At 50.7% G+C, this 18,507-nt stretch overlaps 8 protein-coding genes across 8 annotated transcripts; 3 read left to right on the forward strand and 5 right to left on the reverse strand.

The window, feature by feature from the left end:
• Positions 1–1,115: 1,115 nt before the first annotated feature.
• Asppvi_007545 (uncharacterized protein) lies at positions 1,116–1,946 on the reverse strand (the record flags this gene model as incomplete). The annotated part of the gene is made up of 1 exon (XM_043303431.1): positions 1,116–1,946. The coding sequence occupies one exon, from the start codon at positions 1,944–1,946 to the stop codon at positions 1,116–1,118; it is 831 nt and encodes a 276-aa protein (XP_043159366.1).
• A 3,605-nt stretch (positions 1,947–5,551) lies between these two features.
• egl3 (putative extracellular endoglucanase/cellulase) lies at positions 5,552–7,325 on the reverse strand (the record flags this gene model as incomplete). Its single annotated transcript, XM_043303432.1, has 5 exons — positions 5,552–6,612; positions 6,681–6,778; positions 6,833–6,897; positions 6,951–7,159; positions 7,226–7,325. 5 exons carry the CDS (start codon positions 7,323–7,325, stop codon positions 5,552–5,554), a joined length of 1,533 nt encoding a protein of 510 aa, XP_043159367.1.
• A 1,518-nt stretch (positions 7,326–8,843) lies between these two features.
• On the reverse strand, positions 8,844–9,870 carry Asppvi_007547 (NRDE family protein; the record flags this gene model as incomplete). Its single annotated transcript, XM_043303433.1, has 2 exons — positions 8,844–9,746; positions 9,805–9,870. 2 exons carry the CDS (start codon positions 9,868–9,870, stop codon positions 8,844–8,846), a joined length of 969 nt encoding a protein of 322 aa, XP_043159368.1.
• A 1,700-nt stretch (positions 9,871–11,570) lies between these two features.
• On the forward strand, positions 11,571–13,190 carry Asppvi_007548 (cytochrome P450; the record flags this gene model as incomplete). The annotated part of the gene is made up of 2 exons (XM_043303434.1): positions 11,571–11,969; positions 12,030–13,190. The coding sequence occupies 2 exons, from the start codon at positions 11,571–11,573 to the stop codon at positions 13,188–13,190; spliced, it is 1,560 nt and encodes a 519-aa protein (XP_043159369.1).
• Positions 13,191–13,513: 323 nt separating this feature from the next.
• On the reverse strand, positions 13,514–13,776 carry Asppvi_007549 (uncharacterized protein; the record flags this gene model as incomplete). The annotated part of the gene is made up of 2 exons (XM_043303435.1): positions 13,514–13,585; positions 13,648–13,776. 2 exons carry the CDS (start codon positions 13,774–13,776, stop codon positions 13,514–13,516), a joined length of 201 nt encoding a protein of 66 aa, XP_043159370.1.
• Positions 13,777–14,420: 644 nt separating this feature from the next.
• On the reverse strand, positions 14,421–16,656 carry Asppvi_007550 (biotin--[acetyl-CoA-carboxylase] ligase BPL1; the record flags this gene model as incomplete). The annotated part of the gene is made up of 4 exons (XM_043303436.1): positions 14,421–14,920; positions 14,967–15,238; positions 15,285–15,851; positions 15,902–16,656. The coding sequence occupies 4 exons, from the start codon at positions 16,654–16,656 to the stop codon at positions 14,421–14,423; spliced, it is 2,094 nt and encodes a 697-aa protein (XP_043159371.1).
• Positions 16,657–16,770: 114 nt separating this feature from the next.
• On the forward strand, positions 16,771–17,257 carry Asppvi_007551 (coiled-coil-helix-coiled-coil-helix domain-containing protein; the record flags this gene model as incomplete). The annotated part of the gene is made up of 4 exons (XM_043303437.1): positions 16,771–16,835; positions 16,912–16,943; positions 17,001–17,065; positions 17,189–17,257. The coding sequence occupies 4 exons, from the start codon at positions 16,771–16,773 to the stop codon at positions 17,255–17,257; spliced, it is 231 nt and encodes a 76-aa protein (XP_043159372.1).
• Positions 17,258–17,470: 213 nt separating this feature from the next.
• On the forward strand, positions 17,471–18,458 carry Asppvi_007552 (putative mitochondrial genome maintenance protein Mgm101; the record flags this gene model as incomplete). Its single annotated transcript, XM_043303438.1, has 2 exons — positions 17,471–18,111; positions 18,185–18,458. The coding sequence occupies 2 exons, from the start codon at positions 17,471–17,473 to the stop codon at positions 18,456–18,458; spliced, it is 915 nt and encodes a 304-aa protein (XP_043159373.1).
• Positions 18,459–18,507: the final 49 nt, after the last annotated feature.

Genomic DNA, 18,507 nt, shown 5'->3' on the forward strand with positions numbered 1-18,507 from the left:
GAAGCCATCAGCTGCCTCCGCATGACTCACGGAAACCAACGTTAAATCCTTGACTGCAGACTACACCCAACAGAGTCAGTTAACGCAAACTTCCGGAATTCCAATGTTTCAAGGAGAAAATTCGGGATCGGCGGAGATAATTATCTTTCTCTTCGAACTCAGAAATGAGACCTTGAGTCCTAACTCCGCTGATGGACTAGTCTAGAGTTGATGTTAGAGTCATACTCGGGTATCAGGCGTCACTATCCGATCCACACCCCACCAATACCCTGAAGAGCGACGACCCATTCACTTTTCGGTAGAGAGTTTCCGATGGCCATGACAGGAAGGAAAATGGGTTGGCTTTCTGCAGACATTTATTTAGCAAGATTCAGAAGTTTCTTCTATGATCCGTCAAGGACATATCCGTGTCAAAGTGCATGGATTGTCTATTGACTACAGAGTAGGCGGTGTACCCAGTGGCTTAGAGCGCCAACGCCAGCGGTGACTATTGAAGATCGACGGTCACATGCGGATGTTGGTCTAGGGCAGCAAGGTACTGATCTTCACGGAGCTCAAGCTATTGCCCTTAGATACTTTGCATCTGAAATGAAGAGTTTCTGTTTACGCCAGATGAGAATTTAAACTTACTAGTCAGCAAATAGTCGGTCGCTGAAAGACAATTCTAAAAGGCCAGGTGCCCAATGCGAATTAACAACTGGATGGAGTGTCTCAGAATTGAGACGATCATCCAGTCGGAGACTGTGCTACTAGAAAAATAAAAGGGGGAGGACGAATATTTTCAAGAATTTATTCATTTTTTCTGATCTATAGATCATCATATATATATAATAAGCTTGGCCATATACCAAGGCCATCCCATCATGCATGCCCGACAATAGGGGCTCCATACATGCCTTCGTAAGAGTAGAGAATCATCAATGGTGCCCAATAGTGGACACTAACAAAATTCTAGACGCCAATAGATGCATCAGATTGATAGCTGAAATAAGTCCAAAAAAAACTCCGTGCGGCTTAGCCTATGAAAGCCGTTGAAAATAAATGCCCAAATCAGACAAAGGGGTATCACGAGAATATACACTGGCGGAGAAACAATCAATCGAAACAAGACGTAATCAGTACGCCTCGATGAATGTGCTCTGCTCCTGTCCAGTAACGTAATACCCCGGCCCATATTCAGGGTCGGAAAGTGGAAGCTCGGCCGATTGAGGCTGCTTCTCTGAGAAACTGGCCAGCGTGGGTTGCGGCGGTGAGGGAGGCGTAGCATCATCATCAGAGTCCTCGTCGGAGTCCGAGGAGAGCTCGGGAGGGGTTTGTCGTGATGGTGCGCGAGTCAATGTGAGCTCTTCTAGATCTTCGATATCGTCGTATTCAAAATCCGAGTCTGAGTCCGAATCGTAGTCCTCATCCACTTCCTTCTCGGTGACGACAGCCACGGGCGATGGTGCCCGTTGCCGGACGGGCTTCTGGATCGTGGCAAATGCTTGTTCCTCTTCGTAGTCTTCAGCATCAGAGTCCGAGTCGTCACTGTCCGAGTCAAGGTCGGAGGCATCTTCGGGATCCCAGTCTTCCTCGGGTTCTTCAATGACAGTGTCGGCCCATTGGATGTGTCGAGTCTGAGAGTTTTGAGAGGATTTGCTAGCTCCATTGACTGTCTGGTTGAACCACCGTTCCTGTTCCTGCTCGGCATCGGCGAGATCCAGCATCAATGAATCAAGCAGGTTGGCATGGCCAACCAGGAGACGGAGATCGTGGTCCGCCCGTGAAGCTTCCCGAGTAAGCTTCTTGCGGGCGGTGTGAGCCAGGTAGTATGTTTGCGTAATGCTCATTTTCTTCTGTTGACGCCGTTGGGCGATTGCTTTGGAGTATGTAGAGGAGAAGGTACTTGAGAGAGAAGGAGAAGACGAAGAAGAAGGAGAGCGAGTTGTGGAGGAATTTACAACCATGATTCCAGATTCGGGGTGTTGATGTGCTTATGAGCTCAACCAAAGATCGATCAGGAAATTGACTCGTCCACTGTGGTGAGTCAAAGACTGGACTATGGCTGTGCTTCTCGTTCCGGCGGTCGGGCCCACCTCCAATACAATCGATTGTAGCACAGAGCGGTGAGTCAAGCGATATGCAGGCGGTAAATTGCACCTTCGGCCAAGCCAGGTAGGGGCAATTCAATAGTCCCTTTATCTTTCTTCAAAGTACGGCGCAGATGTGTTCGACCGATTTGCGATGTGAGTTCAACTGGTTGTCTGTTCGACCGGATGTGGAACAGCCACAGGTGGTAATGTATCCTCTTACAAGGCAGAAAGTGAGGCTGTAGATGCTTGATGGCTGGATGATAGTAGTAGGTTGTGTGGAAAGTAGAAAATATTAATGAGACAGGTTTCACCAGGGCAAGATGGGCTTGATATGAATTTCTGATATATCCACTTTTGTTGTTGACTAGGCTGAAATTTTTTACCTTTTAATCCTCTTTCTCCATTATTCATATATTCCTTGTATTTCTCTTAGTGATGTTTTTTGACCTCTGGCTGCCGTGATCCCGTCTAAGTCCGAACGGCGATCGGACGCCGGAGMGAAAGCGAGCCTGACATCCATGGCTCGGACACAACGGGACAACTGGATCCACCTGAGAATATGAAAAATAAAAAACGAAGGGAAAACCAGCCATTCTGATTCAGCCCTGGCGATCAACCGATCAATGGCGATCCAAGGAACCACAATGAAAAATTAGTCAGACAGGCAGTCGCCAATACTGCAGGCTCACCGCCTCCTTCCGGCAGCCAATGAGTACCAATGACTCACGTCCTTAATTCCGCCAGGCTTATCTCCTTTAGGCAATTCCTGGCCAGAGGGTGCCGATCCAGCCCTGCAACTGGGGCTCGGATGACCAATCTTTCCGCCCCGTTCCCTCTGACCCTTGGTGATTGCTGATGTGATGAACACTATTATGATTGCAAATCAACAAACAACCTTTCTTATATACACATAACGGAGGAACGCTGGAAGGTTCCAGGATTCCAGGATATCGAGCTTGTCGAGAAACATTAGATTTGAAATCACAAACTACCTTAAGTTTACAAGCGGGGTTATTATGATTACTGAACGATCAACAATTATAGTCAAATTACACAGCACATGGCCTGGCAAAGTTAAGTCTAAGACGACACATGTCACATCCTACTCTTACGTGGATCTCAAAAAGAAAATAAATGATCAGACCCTTGCTTTAGAGACGTGGATAGTAGGTAGCAATGAACTACGTTTTCGGTCCAATGCCGACCGCATTTTTGGGGCTTCAGTCGATGCCACTAGGTAGAAGCTTACAGGAGTGGTGTACCTAAGCGAATGCGAGGATGCATCCCCGTGCCAGTATCACTCCGCTTTTCGACAAGTGGTTTTAGAGTTCGTCGGAGTGACCGTCTTGACGAGACCCGGCGGAAGAGAAAGTGCCCAAAGTGCGGATTACGGAATCAACGTAACCGACAAGGTTGGATACTCCGTATTCTTATTCCGATCCTTCGTTTTTTTTATCTGATTACCTATCAGAGTTCCATAATCAGCMTCAAATGCTGAGGTGATTCTGACAAGCCGTCACTAATCCTATCGGAAGTCAGGACTACACTGCCCCATCGTGTTCGTATCTTGCAGGCTGAATCGGAAATTAGGGCATTGATAAATCTAATCTCCTTGGTTTGATGGCAAGTGCCCACGTAAGCCATAAGCGATGGATGTCTGAGCCATGCTCCGGGTTAAGGCTGACATGATACTTGCGGAGTATTGCCAATCATGGTTCGCATGCGAGTCACACTGTCACAGATTCATAATGAGGGACCTTATGGAAAGCTGCTACCCAGTCGAGTTTCGGAACTGTCCAAGGCAACGCATGACATATACTTCTTGGCTTATATGAAAAGCATTTGTAATGTTCCTCGCCTGGGCAGCAAGATGTCGAACGGGAGAAATACACCCAACCTTTTCGATACATTTATACGATATCAGGCAACAATGAAGCCTGGCAAGTTCGAATGGACTACCTTAGTAAGTCTGATGTAGCACGTTCTCCAGATTTACGGTTATTATTGTCAAGCAGGTGAATTACCCCAGTGCACCGCCCTATAGCTGAATCATCCACCATGTGGAGGAGCTGCACTGCATCAAGTGGGTATTACCATTTTCAACTATTCTCCACGACCTTATAATTCAATGAGATCTCTGTAGGATAAAGAAAGCCGCTTACCTTAACCCTTAAACAAATACATGATCATAATTGCAGACTTTCAAGCAAGGACTCAGTGTTGCTAAGGATTTCTCTTTTGAATTACCAAATGATTAGCAACCACGTTAACTTGAATATTTCAAAATGCCAGCCATGGTACTCCAATGGCCAACTCCGATGCGGTTTCTCGGGTTTGCCGGGGTGCACGTTGTATACGGTCCGAATGAAGCAGTAGCTACCATACATAGTGACGTCAACCATTTCTAATCAATTTCCGTCGACATCATATCTGGGGAAGCCATCACAAATAAGCATCCATATACATACAATGACTACTTTCGATCATTCCAGACAATAAGATCGCCTAAGGCAAAAAGATTCCATCACTACAATGACATTGTGATGTCGATATCGATGTCGCAATCAGAGAAACATCGCCATACAAATCAAGTTATCTAGTGGCACGTCGATATCTTCCAAGTTCGTCAATGACATTGACGAAACCAAAGGCGAACATTCGAAGCAAGGATTACATGTCTTCCATACTATTAGGCCTACAGATTCCATAAGGATAAGGTAATGACACCTAAATATGCTTGACATCACACTCAACTCGATAACATCACAACAATCAAATACACCTATCAGCACCAATCACCGCTGATTTTTCTGCCCGACATTCGAAGTAAAGAAACGGAAGTCAGCATAACGCCACTTCCCTTACCACCGCTTAGTAACTTCGCTTTATGCTTATTTTTATGCATTATGCGCCTATGCATAATAAAACACAAACCACATGGCGAAGGATAAGTAATCGGCGACGGGTGTCGGGGCTTTCGCGCTCCAGTCGCCGATTTCCTCCCGTTTCCACTGATTGCTCTACTTTCCACGGACCGGACCCTGGACGTTCTACTCGTCCGAGCAAGCCATGTAGAGCCGAGGTCCGAAGAGATTTGCGGTTCAGTTCGTACGAGGGAAAGTCACTTGATCGGGCCATATCAGATGAGTTGCTGAATTAGGAAGTAAATATTTAGATCATTGTAAAACTTGGCCCTGGTCTAGCTGCGCAGCATGTGATGCGCAATTTGAGGCTTATCCTTCCACGCAGTGGATAGGGATAGTAATGCACATTTGATTACACAAAGATGTGGCTATGAAATACTGGGGTCCCGGAGGAAATGTTAATGCTAATGCAAGAGTTGAATATTTGAACTATTTACATCGAAGCGAAATGCGGTCGTGTGACCCGGTCTATCCTAGAACGACCCACGACTCACCCCCCTCATCCTCAGCTGCCCATCACCCTCCGAGTGCAATGCGGAAGACCAACGGCCTAAATTAAAGACACTGGTGGTAGTAAGGGTTCTGCTTAACACAGGTGTAGCCGCTCTCGCAGGTTGTAGGGCCGGTCCAGTTGACTCCACCGCACTGGTACCAGTGCTTGGCGACGCCAGAGGCAGAGCTGCTGGCGGTAGGCTCGGAGGCATCGCAAACGGAAGAGCCAGAAGCAGAAGTCGAAGCAGCGGCGGTCGTCGGGGTGGTGGGGGCGGCACTGGAGGGCTGAGCAGCCTCAGTAGGAGCGGGAGAGGGAGTCTCGGCTGCAGACACTGAGGACGGAGTAGGGGTAGAGGAAGAAGTGGCGACGACCTGAACCTGAGTAGGGGCAGTAGTGGTTGGCTTGGTCACAGAGGTAGAAGAGCTGGTGGTCGAGGAAGAGGAGGAAGAAGAGCTGGTGGTCGAGGAGGAGGAGGAGGAGGAGGAGGAGGAGGAGGAGGAGGAGGAGGAGGAGGAGGGGGAGGAGGAGGAGGAGGAGGAGGAGGAGGCAGAAGAGCCAGTGGTCGAGGAAGAGGAGGACGAAGAGCCGGTGCCGCTCACAAAGTACTTCTCCAGAATGGGAAGGTAGGTTGAGTAGGCAGGACCGCTAGTAGGCTCGAGACTGTACATATAAGTTCCCCACCAGGGACCGGCAGACCACCACTCAGCACCGAGCCAGACGTCGCTGTTCTCGGACATATAAGAGAGAAGACCCTCGACGGCGGTCTCGCACTGGGAGTTGACACCACCGGCGAACTCTCCAAGGAATCCTTTGAGGCTATTGTCCTTCAGCCACTGAGTGGCAGACTGCACACGCTCCTGGCCGATAGTGGAGCTGACACAGGACTCAGAGGTACCAGAACCGTCCGAGTCAAGGTACTGGTGCATCTCAAAGACGATCTTGCCCTGAGGATCCTTCAAACCCTTAAGGTTGTCATTGTTGTCAGTCCAGGTCCAGGCGCCACTGTAGTGGTTACCTTCAACGAAGATGTATTGCGTTGTGGCACCGGCAGCACGAATACCATTGATGGCGGCCTGGTTCAAATTGAGCACCAGAGTCTGGTCCATATCATGGTATTCATTGTCTGGAAACATCAGCCTAACAATTCCAAGCTATCAAATCTCCAAGGTCTCCGGTGGTCGGGAGTCTCACTGGTATCGAAGATGACCTTGTCATTAGAGGCAAATTCGCTAGCGACGGTCTTCCAGAATGTCTGGAAGTCAGAAGTAGAGGAAATGATACTTCCAGAGCTGTACGGCGGATTTTAGTTACCACTCCGCTGGTAAGGACCAGCCATGACTTACTATCTTCCATAGTTATGAGGATCAAGAATGGCATAAGCACCACTGTCGGTAATGAAATTGACGGTCTATCGCCGAATATTAGCATCTCCTCACGTCAAAGCAAATGTCGCTGCCCTACCTTCTTCAGGTCGCTCAGGTAGGTGGCATCCGGGGTACCGGTCATGGAGCTGGGGACCAGACGCTCCATCAAGAATGGAACACGGAAGATGTTCATACCCGCATTGCGCAGAGTCTGAATCTTGGATGTATCGGGCCATGTGTAGTCGGTACCCAGCGTTCCGGGGATACTGCTACCAAATTCGGCACCAGATTCGTTGACACCGACCCCTGCAGGCGTATAGTGTTAGTCTAGTCCAGATACCATACCATGGTAGGATTATCGCCTCAACATACAGGTGAATCCAGAGGAGCGTTTTTTGGCCATCTCGCGTACGGGCAGAGCGTTGACCAGACCAGCAGCGCTGGCGGCCATGATCAAGTTGCTGATTCTCATGGTGGTGGTGTAAAGAATGTGTATCGAGCTTGTCGAAAAGAAGCAAAGGGGAAAAAAGAGAGACGAAAGACGAAATCCAAAGTCTAATGAGTGACAAGAAACCAGTCTTGAGTTGCAGAGAGAAGAAAGAAATGGCCTGAAAGAATGAGTCCAGCGTGCTCATCTTATATTGACCCCGTCAGCTCGGAGGATGCGGTTCAGGGATCCCCGTTCATTTCGCAAGCTCCACAGCTTTAATATCGAGGCAAGATTTTCTGCCTCTGGAATGGCTCCGTGGCGTGGGTCACATCGATATCATATTGCAAGGGATCAAGCGTTGTCCAAGCTTCGAGTTCTCCATTAGCTGTGGCTACTAGCCACTAGCCGGGTTGCCTGGAAAATAGAGCACAGCCGCCATAATTATCCGGGCCTAAGTCATGAATTTGATGATGCATCATTTAACTTCAGGGGCGCACAGTTCGGAGCGCTGGCAGAGCATAGTTCCAGAACGACATTTGAACAATCGTAGTGGCGCCGTGAAGGAGGAGATGGATGGTACCGATCATTGTCCGAGACACAATGTTAAGTCTTCATCTCCGGTATTCCAGTCAGCTCAGTTTTTCGGCGTCCGACGTGAAGGTGGACAAAAAGCAGGCTCAGCGGTGGCCAGAAGGCTTAGCCGGCGAATAGCTAAACCGGTGCCTGATCCGTATATTTGATCCTGAGTGGCTTTGATTAAGGAGACAGCGAGGAACTGTTCCAGGCTCGGATAGCATCATCGCCATCAGCCAAATATCCAATGCAATTGCCTGATTTCGTTCCGTGCGGGTAAATCGAAGGATGAGAGGAGCTCTGCTTTAGATGAAACAGCAGTAGCGCTCCAAGGAATGCGTTCGTTGGCGGAGAAATTATTTTGGAGCGTTGGTTCGATCTGGACCGTTGATAGTTCAGACACGGTGAGCAACGGTTGTTTCGGATCGTGCAACCGAAAGCTTGTACCAATCTTTGTGTAAAACAACATATCTGAGGTGCCGACGTCAAGATACGTGCTTTGCCAAGCATGAAATTGATGATTGGAAAGGTTGGACTTAATTGCGGATGGATAGGAATAATTGGAAGTCGAAAGCTCCAAAGCTCGAAGTGAGACAGGGACATTAGCAAGACCCACCGAAAGTCAGCCATCAGGGAACTAACGGTTTTTAGATTGCATGTTTAATGAGCTCTCTAGAACTGAGCATGCACTGGAGCCTCGAGCAGGGAAATAGGGGGTTACCTTATTATTATTATTGATCAGTTTGTAACTGTCTCGAAGAATAGTCTATACCGCGCGATGGGAAAACACGAGTAGAATATGGCCTTGGTAACCACCTCTGTTTGGTTACAGTTCTGGCGAGAAGCCGCAACATAATGCGAGCTACATTAGACAGTCAGGCAGGTGAAAATGCCCCTCCTGCCTGCATTTGATACAACTGGTACGATTCATTGAAGTGGTAGGATGTTTTGGGGAAGGAAGTTCGACACTATGAACATGCTATTCCATTATCGACTGACGTGGAACTCAAACGACCTATCGCCTTTGCCGATGGGAATTGCATTTACATCGTTATCATAGAGCGTACGCTCAAAGTATCTCACTCTTCCATTTGCACTTACGAGCACCACAGTCTGTTTCTGAGTTCCATATGCGCCCTGCAAGAATGACTTGTCCAGCAAATCATGTGGCGGTTGACTTTCGACTGGAACCCTGTCCGTATCGCGAGCTGCAGCAACCTCGTCGGCTGCCCTAGACTTCTCTGCCTGTGCTCCAATCACTGGGACGAAGATACTCTGTCGCAGCAGGAGGAGGTAGGTCTCCAGCGTTGAGTCTCCCGAGAGCCTGGGGAGAGTATCCCGGCTCAGGACGTGAAGTAGTCGGCTGATGAGTTGATCTTCGTCTTCACCCGCTTGCACATGAGCATTGATGGCCTCTTTCATGAGCTTTTCCCCGTCGAGGATCTTTGGCCAGGAGCGATCACCGAACGTTGTGTTGCTGAGTCCCAATGTCTGACCCTTTTCTGTGGCAATCCAAGAGATCTGGTCCATATTGGCCGACCGGTTCGATACGATGGCTAGCGGCTCATTGACATAACCACAAACCAGGCTGAATCCGCCGACATTTCTGATCTCGGACGAGGCTACCATTCCCTGTACAAAATCTCTGGTGGATTGTCTTTGCTCGGGGTCCGCTGTAAGCCAGTTGTTGACAATCAGGCCTCGACTATGTACTCCACTAGGCTCATCCGCTGTAGTCTCCCGATAGTTGGTCAGGACAGCTAGTTTCCCTTCTTTTGTGACCCCCATCCATGTCCCATGTGTGGCTCGAGCCAGATCTCTGCCTCCCAGCACGTTGGTGCTAGGTTCCGGCCACCAGTCGGCGCAGGATGTTGGACGACGGAGGAACTCCTGATTACTGTTAGTTTATGTAGGGTAACGAGGTGCTCCGAGGTCAATATTCGCATACATCCCTGTTATCGATAACGATCAGAGGATAGGAGGGGTGAGCTGTGGAAATTAATGCGATGCACATGTTGTTTGGACGTATGAAAGTTCAAAAGTAACAACAATCAAATATCCGGGAGGAAGATAATATATAAAGAATTAGACTTTGTGTGCGGTCCAGAGACAGTTGGAGCCAATTGATAGTGGTATGACGGCGAGCTATGCAGCGCCAACGCCGCCAAGTGTCGTTGTTGGGCACACGAACAAGACGCAGGAAGGACCAAGGCTCGTGAGGGGTATTCCACTGCTAAACAACAAGCAATATCCGACCAAAGAAGTTATTAAAAAGCTGAATAGTTAGTCACTCGATGTTCTGATTGATCGCAATCTCAAAAGCATTGGGACAAAGAGTCAGAAGAGTTGGGCAGGGCTGGCATCTTGAGGTCATCAGACCAAACAGAGCAATACTGCCGGAAATATGTATACCGCCTTCTGTGTTTACCACCGCTTTGCACACTTAACTAGCCATTTTGGGCTTAGTCTCAAGCTGGTCTGAATCTGCTTAAGGCTCGAGACCTTCGAGCTTCTCAGTCGAACCACAGTCGAATCGTTTCTTTGGCATCAGATACCATCATCTAATGTCTCAAAAGAACCCTGTTCATCGGGAAGGTTTGAGCTGGAGACCAGCAACGAACTGAGCACGCGAGATGCCGTTGATCTTAAACCCAACAATGGCATTGTGATCCGCCACGTCCCAGCTTTTGATCATCTCTGGTTCCGCAGTGGGCACTCCAGATTTCCATAGCTTAGGGTAACCTCGATTCCTGGTTGAATTTGTACGAGCAGATTCAAGATGTCGACGTCACAAATGCTAATCTATTTTCAAGCGCAGAGAATATGACTTTCTAATTTGTCGATTGCAGTTGAAAAGATAGTAGCTGACCAAACAAACTGGTCAACCTGCACTCCTTTCAAGCACCCAAAAATAACTGGTTCATTGAAACAGACGTCTTATTCGGCCAAAGCCGAGATGAAGACCTGGCCGAATAGGTAGCATCTCCGTTGACCAACGCCGAACGGTGCAGGTGTGCTTCTTGCATGAGCCCCTAGGCCCTAATTCTGGCTCACCTCAAAATGCCAGAAGGCCCACAACTCGTAACATAATTGCTTAGGTTTTGGAGTTGAATTCATCGAAGACCGCCTCCCAAACCCGCATAGTCCCTGATAACTGGACGGACTTTGGATTCGGAGGTAATTGTATTGCCTGATATCTATGTAGAGTAGTTGCACAGTGCTTCGGATACACCGATGCCTAGGACCGGCATTTACGGTGATCGACACGACTAGGTCCTTTAAGGAGATTAAGCTGACCAGTTATCTTTGATTTGGCATCGCCACACTTGCATAGTGTTCCAGATCCCGTAGCCAACCTTATGAAGGTGGAGGAGCACTCGATGGGGGGGTACTAGAACGGTCAGCCAAGAGGCAGATGAAACACGCATGACCTGAATAACATGTCCATGCACAGTGACCTCATCCAAAATCTGATCAAGCATAGCACAAGACTCACTATGAAGAAAATTGTTGCATTGTCCTTCCTCATCTTCGTTATTCTTGCGACCCCTTTCCCCACCTTGCTTCCATTATAGGGCCTCGGACCCTCGGCTAAAGTCACGTTTCCGCTGGCATACTTCTTAAAAAGCGAGGTATCACATCCCAGAGAAATATGGGAATTTGAACGATAAAACCAGAGTCTCCGGTCTGTCTTCAATTCATCTTCCTATTGCGATGGCGTTCCCGCTTCTGACCATCGCGGCTGTGGCTGTTGCCCTCCGTCTGCTGTGGGCGCTGGTTTCGAGATGGCAGCACGCACAAAATGCCCGCAGATTAGGCTGTGGCCCAACTCCTCTCTATCCTAGTGATCCTCTAGGTATCAGTGTTCTCAAGGAAGCTTTGGCAGCAGACAAAGCGAAAAAAATTCTACCGATGATTGAGCGCCGGGTCGCGCTCATGAGCGACCGCGAGGGCCGATATGTTACAACCTTCCGGTTTAGGCAAATGGGACGTGAGAATTATTTCACAACAGATCCGAAGAACATCCAAGCCATTCTCGCCACGCAATTCAAGGACTTTGAGCTGGGGGCTCCTCGAAGGCAAGCTCTGCATCCCGTTCTGGGGGCTGGCATTGTAGGTTTTGTTCCGTGAATATGCTGGGTATGTGCGGCATGCTAACAAACTTTGGTGTAGTTCAGTTCCGATGGTGAGGAGTGGTCTCGCTCCAGAGGTCTGCTCCGTCCTCAGTTCACGCGTGATCAAATCAGTGACCTCGACCTGGAAGAACGTCATGTCCAAAAGGCGATGCAGGCGATGCCTGTCGTCAACGGGAAGTGGACCGAGGCAGTGGACATCCAATCCATCTTCTTCCGTCTCACCATCGACTCCGCGACCGAATTCCTCTTCGGCGAGAGCGTTGAGAGCCAACTCTCGGCCTTGAAGGGTGGTCAGACCCCCGAGGACAAATTCCCCTACTATTTTGACAAGTCGCAATGGTACGCGGCGCAACGGGCTCGCTTCGAGAAACTGTACTGGATTGTGAACAACAAGGAGTCGCGCCACGCGGAGAAGGAAGTGCACGCGTACGTGGACCGTTTCGTGCACAAAGCACTCAAAGCCGCCCGCGAAGGCAAGCTCGCGGACCCGGAAAAATCGTCTCAATACGTCTTCCTGCACGCTCTGGTTTCCGTCACCCAGGACCCGATCGAACTGCGCTCGCAGCTGTTGAACATCCTCCTCGCGGGACGTGATACCACCGCGTCCCTGCTCAGCTGGACAGTGCTGATGCTGGCACGCCACCCGGCCGAGTTCCAGAAGCTCCGACAGACCATCATCGACGAATTCGGCACTTACAACCAACCCTGCAACATCACCTTTGCCGGCCTCAAGTCCTGCCAATACCTGCAGTACTGTATGAACGAGGCTCTGCGTCTGTTCCCCGTGGTCCCCGGCAACCGCCGCTCCGCAACGAAGGATACCACCCTTCCCCGCGGCGGAGGCAGCGACGGCACCCAGCCCATCTACGTGCGGAAGGGCCAGCTCGTCGTATACAACGTGCACGTCCTGCACCGGCGCAAAGACATCTGGGGCCCTGACGCCGAGGAGTTCAAGCCAAGCCGGTGGATCGATCGCAAGGTGGGCTGGGATTATGTCCCGTTCAACGGCGGGCCGCGCATCTGTATCGGGCAGCAGTTTGCCCTCACCGAAGCGGGATACGTCCTGGTGCGGTTGCTGCAGCGCTTCGACGCGATCGAGGACGTGCAGCCGCATCTGGAGATTCGGCATGCTTTGAATCTGACCAGTGCGCCGGCGGATAATGTTACTGTCCGGCTGCGTGAGGCGGATTACCTTTAGCTTTGGAGGTTTTTCTGTTTCAGTGGTCGCGTTCGCGGTGTATTTGAGTATATACATAATCATGATACCAGTTCTGCGCTTGACAACTAAGCACATCAAACCCAGAAGCCGTAGGCCACCGATCCATTTCAAGACAACGCTGCATCAATTCATCACTGTATTTATACTAATCCAGTACCCAACGACTATCACAAGGTATAACCCATATCCCGTCATAATCCACTAACAGCAACACTCGCAACACTCGAAACAGGCAAGACCCGCACACCTTTATTCATTAGCACGCCGGCACCACAGCACCTGTCAAATGATACGGGAGGAACCTACACTCCACAGCAAACATCCTCCTTCTCACCACCGCCACGTAGTCTCATGTCCATCTGTTCCTGTGCGGGCTAACACGGCGAGCGTCAGTTGATACTGTGTCAATAGATGGGGACGGATGGATGAGGTATACCGGCTGCTGCGACACGACCTGGCTTGGTGCCGCGGGGGTAGACGGCTGGGTCATGGTTAGGGTGTTAGGGTCCCAGGTTGGTTGCTGGGTCTGTTCCTCCTTGGATTTGAAGGGGTTGAAGTTGAACATGATGAACAAGACGCGTGAGAGTGAGCTGGTTGTGTGTATGTGTATGCCTATGCGTATGTGCTAAGCGATATGGCTGGTGGGTAGTCTAACTGTCGAGGAGGAGATGAGCTGAGGAGACACTGGGCTTGAGACGGGACGGGACGGTGAGTTTTATTTTATTTTACTACATGAGGAGTCGCTAGCTTCATGGCTAGATAGTCTAGTTTCAGATGTGACGTAGCGTCTGAGCGTATTCTCCCACTGGACAGCTCTGTAGAGGAATCATGCTGCCTGGCGAGTCGGCATGATCCGGTTCTGGTTTGTTGATGGCCCGTCTCCAGCTGTCATGGCGCCGGGGGCTGAATCGGCGGTGGTTCATTGGATGCATCCTAGCTTCGAGCTTCCCCAGCTGAGTGTGTTGTAGGGTGATGCCATTGCATTAATCCCTCATAATTGACTGTGCCTGATCTGGCTTGTGATTGCACTAAGGGAGACCGCTATCTGTCTGAGTGCCCATCGGTTGCTGCCAGTCGGGCTACGTCTCCATAATGCCCAGACTCTAAGCTGAAACAAGCCTCCTTGGCACGGCTTATCTTGATCTGCTCTTGGCCTGTTCATCACCTAATCTATTGAAGAGTATATACTTTATCGAGACCTGACTCTGTCTATACCTTCCTCTTGACCAATCCTCGGAAGAAATCAAAACTGTTGCTGTCACTCTGCAACTGCCACACTCGTCCCGTAGGCCGGTCGTCCCAGCCCAACTCCTCTGCCAGCAGCAACCCATAGTCACGAGTAATACCCTTGATTCGGGCTCGTGCTCCCCCTTCTTCCTCTAATGTGACAACCTGATGCATGTGCAGCCAGTCGTCGTAGTACATTGTCTCAAACTCCCGGTCAAAGCCTGTCCGCAGGAAGCGGGTGTACAGGTCTTCGAACGTGGTGAGGCACCGGGCGAGGAGTTTCTCGAGTGTGATTGGGGCGGTTTTATTGGAGATAAAGCGAGAGGCGAGTGCATTCAGCGAGGTGGTTGGAGAGGCGTTCGTGGCGTTGATGCCGATTCCCACGACGGCGATGTATTCGTTCGAGGAGAAGAGTGAGTTGATGAGGATTCCGCAGATTTTGGTGTAGTGCTTCTTGTCCGGGTTTTCCGGGTCCAAGGCGTCTTGACTCATTAGCTAGCCCTATTTAAATGAGAGGATCGAACTTACAAATGTCGTTGGGCCATTTGAGCTTGACTGGCATGTTCTCAAAGCCCACGTCGTAGCTCTTGATGCCCCGTACGACCGCCATTGCCGCCAGATATTGAATGAAAACCACCGGGGCAGACTGGATCTTTTCGATCGGGTGTCTTACGACCGTTGAAAAGATCAGGGCCCCTGCCGGAGAAACCCAGACATTGGAGCCTCGGCCTCGGCCTGCGACCTGGGTGGTTGCTGTCGCTGTGAATCCATGCGGCAGTTTACGGAGTAATTTGGGATTTCTGTATCCGTCAGCTCTGAAGGCAAAAAGTCCAGCGAAACACTTACTTTTCCAGAATCGTATTTGTACTAGTGACCACCTCGCCATACATGATGCTCGAACCGAAACAGCCAGCACCTTCCCGCATCTGGGACTGGTACTGTTCGAGATTGGCGTAGTATGCATGGTGATTGAAGTAAGGAGTTGCTTTTGAGGATGGAAGCTCGTCGTGGATCACTACAGGTTTGATGATTGCGTTGTAATCAACAATGCCCTCGCTAGCACCCTGTTCAGACTGGGGGAGAGACTCCTCCAGTGAACTCATACTCCAAGTCCCAGATCTCTCCAGACGAAACGTATCATTTTCATCTTTGATGAATTCTTCGTCCCCCTCGGTACTAATCACCTCTTGCAACGACGATCGGATGCGGGAAGTATCAGCCGGATTTTGAGACGACAGGTGCAATGACGAAAGTGATGGCACAGTCGTGGTATTCTGGGTGACCTGCAGGCCCAGCTTGGACAGACAGGCCTTCAAAAAGTCGGTGCGCGCTTTATCGTCCGCTGCCAGCGCATCCACCACCTTGGCATAATCCTCGCCCCCAGCTTTTTTGTCTAGGTTTGCCGCTGCGAACCTGTTTAGTTCTGTCAGTCACTTGCTCCTTGAAATCTCTGAAATACGTACTCTGGATGCGGTCCGGTCAGAACGGCCGCTCCCTCGCCCACCTTGCAGTAGACGACGGCAGCCGCACCTGTGCCTGGATCAACATTCAATTCCTCCGTGTAGCTGGCCAAAACCTCCACGCCCTTATCCGCGTACAAGGGCGCATCGACAAAGACACCGCCCCCGTTGTAATAGCACTTGAACCCCTCCGGCACCACACCGGCCTGCAGTACATCCTTGGAGACCTTGAGCTCGGCCGCGCGCGCGCCCACCTCGCTGTGGTACACAAATCCCGGAAACGCACCGCCGCGGCATATTCCAGGGTAAAAGGCGAGTTCCCGATCCCCGACCACCTCCATCGTCTTATCGCCGACCTCGAACTCGCATCGCTGGCTGCCGTAGTAACCCCCCGCGCAGAAACCGAGGTATGCGCCGCCGCGCTTGACGAACTGCTCGATCCGGCGGTTGCCTGTGCCATTGAGGGATCGACAGTACCCCAGATCCGCTCCTCCGGGCATCACCAGCAAGGCGCAGGTTAAAGTCCACGGCTCCTTGATGAGCATCTCGGCGGTCACGGGGATCACGGCATAGTGCGGGGCGAGGAGGCGGCGGAGGGTGTAGAGGCAGTGCCGGACGGATTCGACGGTGCTACCATTGCCTGGAGAGGGAAGAGAACTGATTAGACTATTTGATCTCCATGCGGATTGGGTGAACGAACCGGAGTAAACTAGCACGTTGAGCTTCTTGCCAATGAGGTTGGGCGTGGTTGCGGTCATTGTCGCTGTCGTTGTCGCGAATGCGGCGAGTCGGTCTCCGGACGGAGCAAGATCACCTCTTTCTTAGACACAACTCACAGGCTTATACAGCTCACGTCTGAGCAATTGAACAAGATGTCGAAGAAGGAGGATAAGCCCGCGGTGGTCCCGGAAGTGGACGACGATGAACCTGATGAATGGTAGGATTCTTCCTTTGACTTTTTGAGATTCTCGGAGATTGAAGTTCTGGACTAATGCGGAGTCATCGGTGGACAGGGACAAGCGGATCTTCAGCACCGGTTGCGCAGGTGAGTTTACAATGAAAAATATGGTCAGTAGACAAGCTGCTAATTGAGGATCAACAGTGGAGCAGGATAAAATGAACGACTGCTATTTTACAAAGAAGGACTGGAGACTGTGCAAGGACGAGGTGAGTCCGCTGAGACCGGTTGCAGCTGAAAGCAAGCACCACATCACGCCTGTTCTAGCTTTCATTTCACCTCGTCGTACACAATGAATCAGAGAATTGAAGCTGATGAGTATGTTATGACAGATGGAAGCATTTCGCGAGTGCTGGAAGCGCAAGGGCAATGACCAGCGGACTCAAACAAAGGACGCTTAGACTCGAAGAACGAGTCAACTGCTATTTAGCCTGTACTATAGATGCCGCTATTGTAACAATATATGAAACTTCACCCCTTTCAAGCTGTATGTCTGCCAATTCAGACGACCTTTCAAGCACACGTAAATCACGTGACATTATACAGACGCGACGTCAAGCTCATCTCCGCATGAGAAGCTCTAACAACAAACCATCCTCAACCACACCGGCACCATGGCTTCATCGCATATACGCCGCTCTCTGCGGCTAGTAGAGTCTACAAATTTTACAAAATTTCCATCTAGATTGACCTCCCGGTCCACCACGCAGCACACCCTCGCCCTTACCAGATCAATCACCACCACCCCTTCTCACAAATCCATCACTACCAACAACAGCAACCAAGCAGCCCGGACAGCCCCCAAAACCCCCATCCCATCTACACCAACCTTACCAGCAAAGCCATCCAACCCCTCATCAACCGCACCCGCCCCCGCAACGGACGACCGCACCGCGCGCATCCTCGCCCCAACACCCGCCCACCAAACCACGAGCAACATCTCCAAAACCGGCCTCGCAGACGCGCCGCTCTCGCCGGACTCACCCCCGGAAGAAAAAATTGACTGGACGCGCTCCTTCCACGGGCTCTCCGCCGCGCCGTTTCCCAAGGAGGTAGCAGATATCCTACTGGCGGAGGTCGACCCGGAAGAAGTCGAGATCAAGCCCGATGGCATCCTGTACCTCCCGGAGATCAAGTACCGGCGGATTTTGAACCGGGCGTTTGGGCCAGGCGGGTGGGGTCTTGTGCCTCGGAGTGAGAGTATCGTTACGCCGCGTACGGTGACGAGGGAGTATGCGTTGGTTTGTAATGGGCGGTATGTATCCCTCTCTTTCTTTTGTTTCTCTTTGCGTTTGGGAGATATGAATAGGAGGCTAAGTGTGCTACAGGTTAGTTTCTGTCGCGCGGGGCGAGCAGGATTACTTCACGCCTGATGGGATCCCGACGGCGACGGAGGGGTGTCGGTCTAATGCGCTGGTGCGCTGCTGCAAGGATCTGGGGATTGCGAGCGAGCTGTGGGATCCGCGGTGGATCCGCAAGTTCAAGGCGCAGTATACGAGGGAGGCGTTTGTGGAGCATGTTGTCAACAAGAAGCGGACGAAGATCTGGGTGCGCAAGGATGACCAGGTGTCGTATCCGTGGAAGGAGACCGGGACTAGGTAGTCAGGACAGTACGTTCTGAGGTCTGTGACGGTGTCTGATACCGTCATAT

The sequence above is a fragment of the Aspergillus pseudoviridinutans genome, assembly GCF_018340605.1.
Source record: "Aspergillus pseudoviridinutans IFM 55266 DNA, scaffold_5, whole genome shotgun sequence".
In the NCBI taxonomy this organism is placed as follows: Eukaryota; Fungi; Ascomycota; class Eurotiomycetes; order Eurotiales; family Aspergillaceae; genus Aspergillus; species Aspergillus pseudoviridinutans.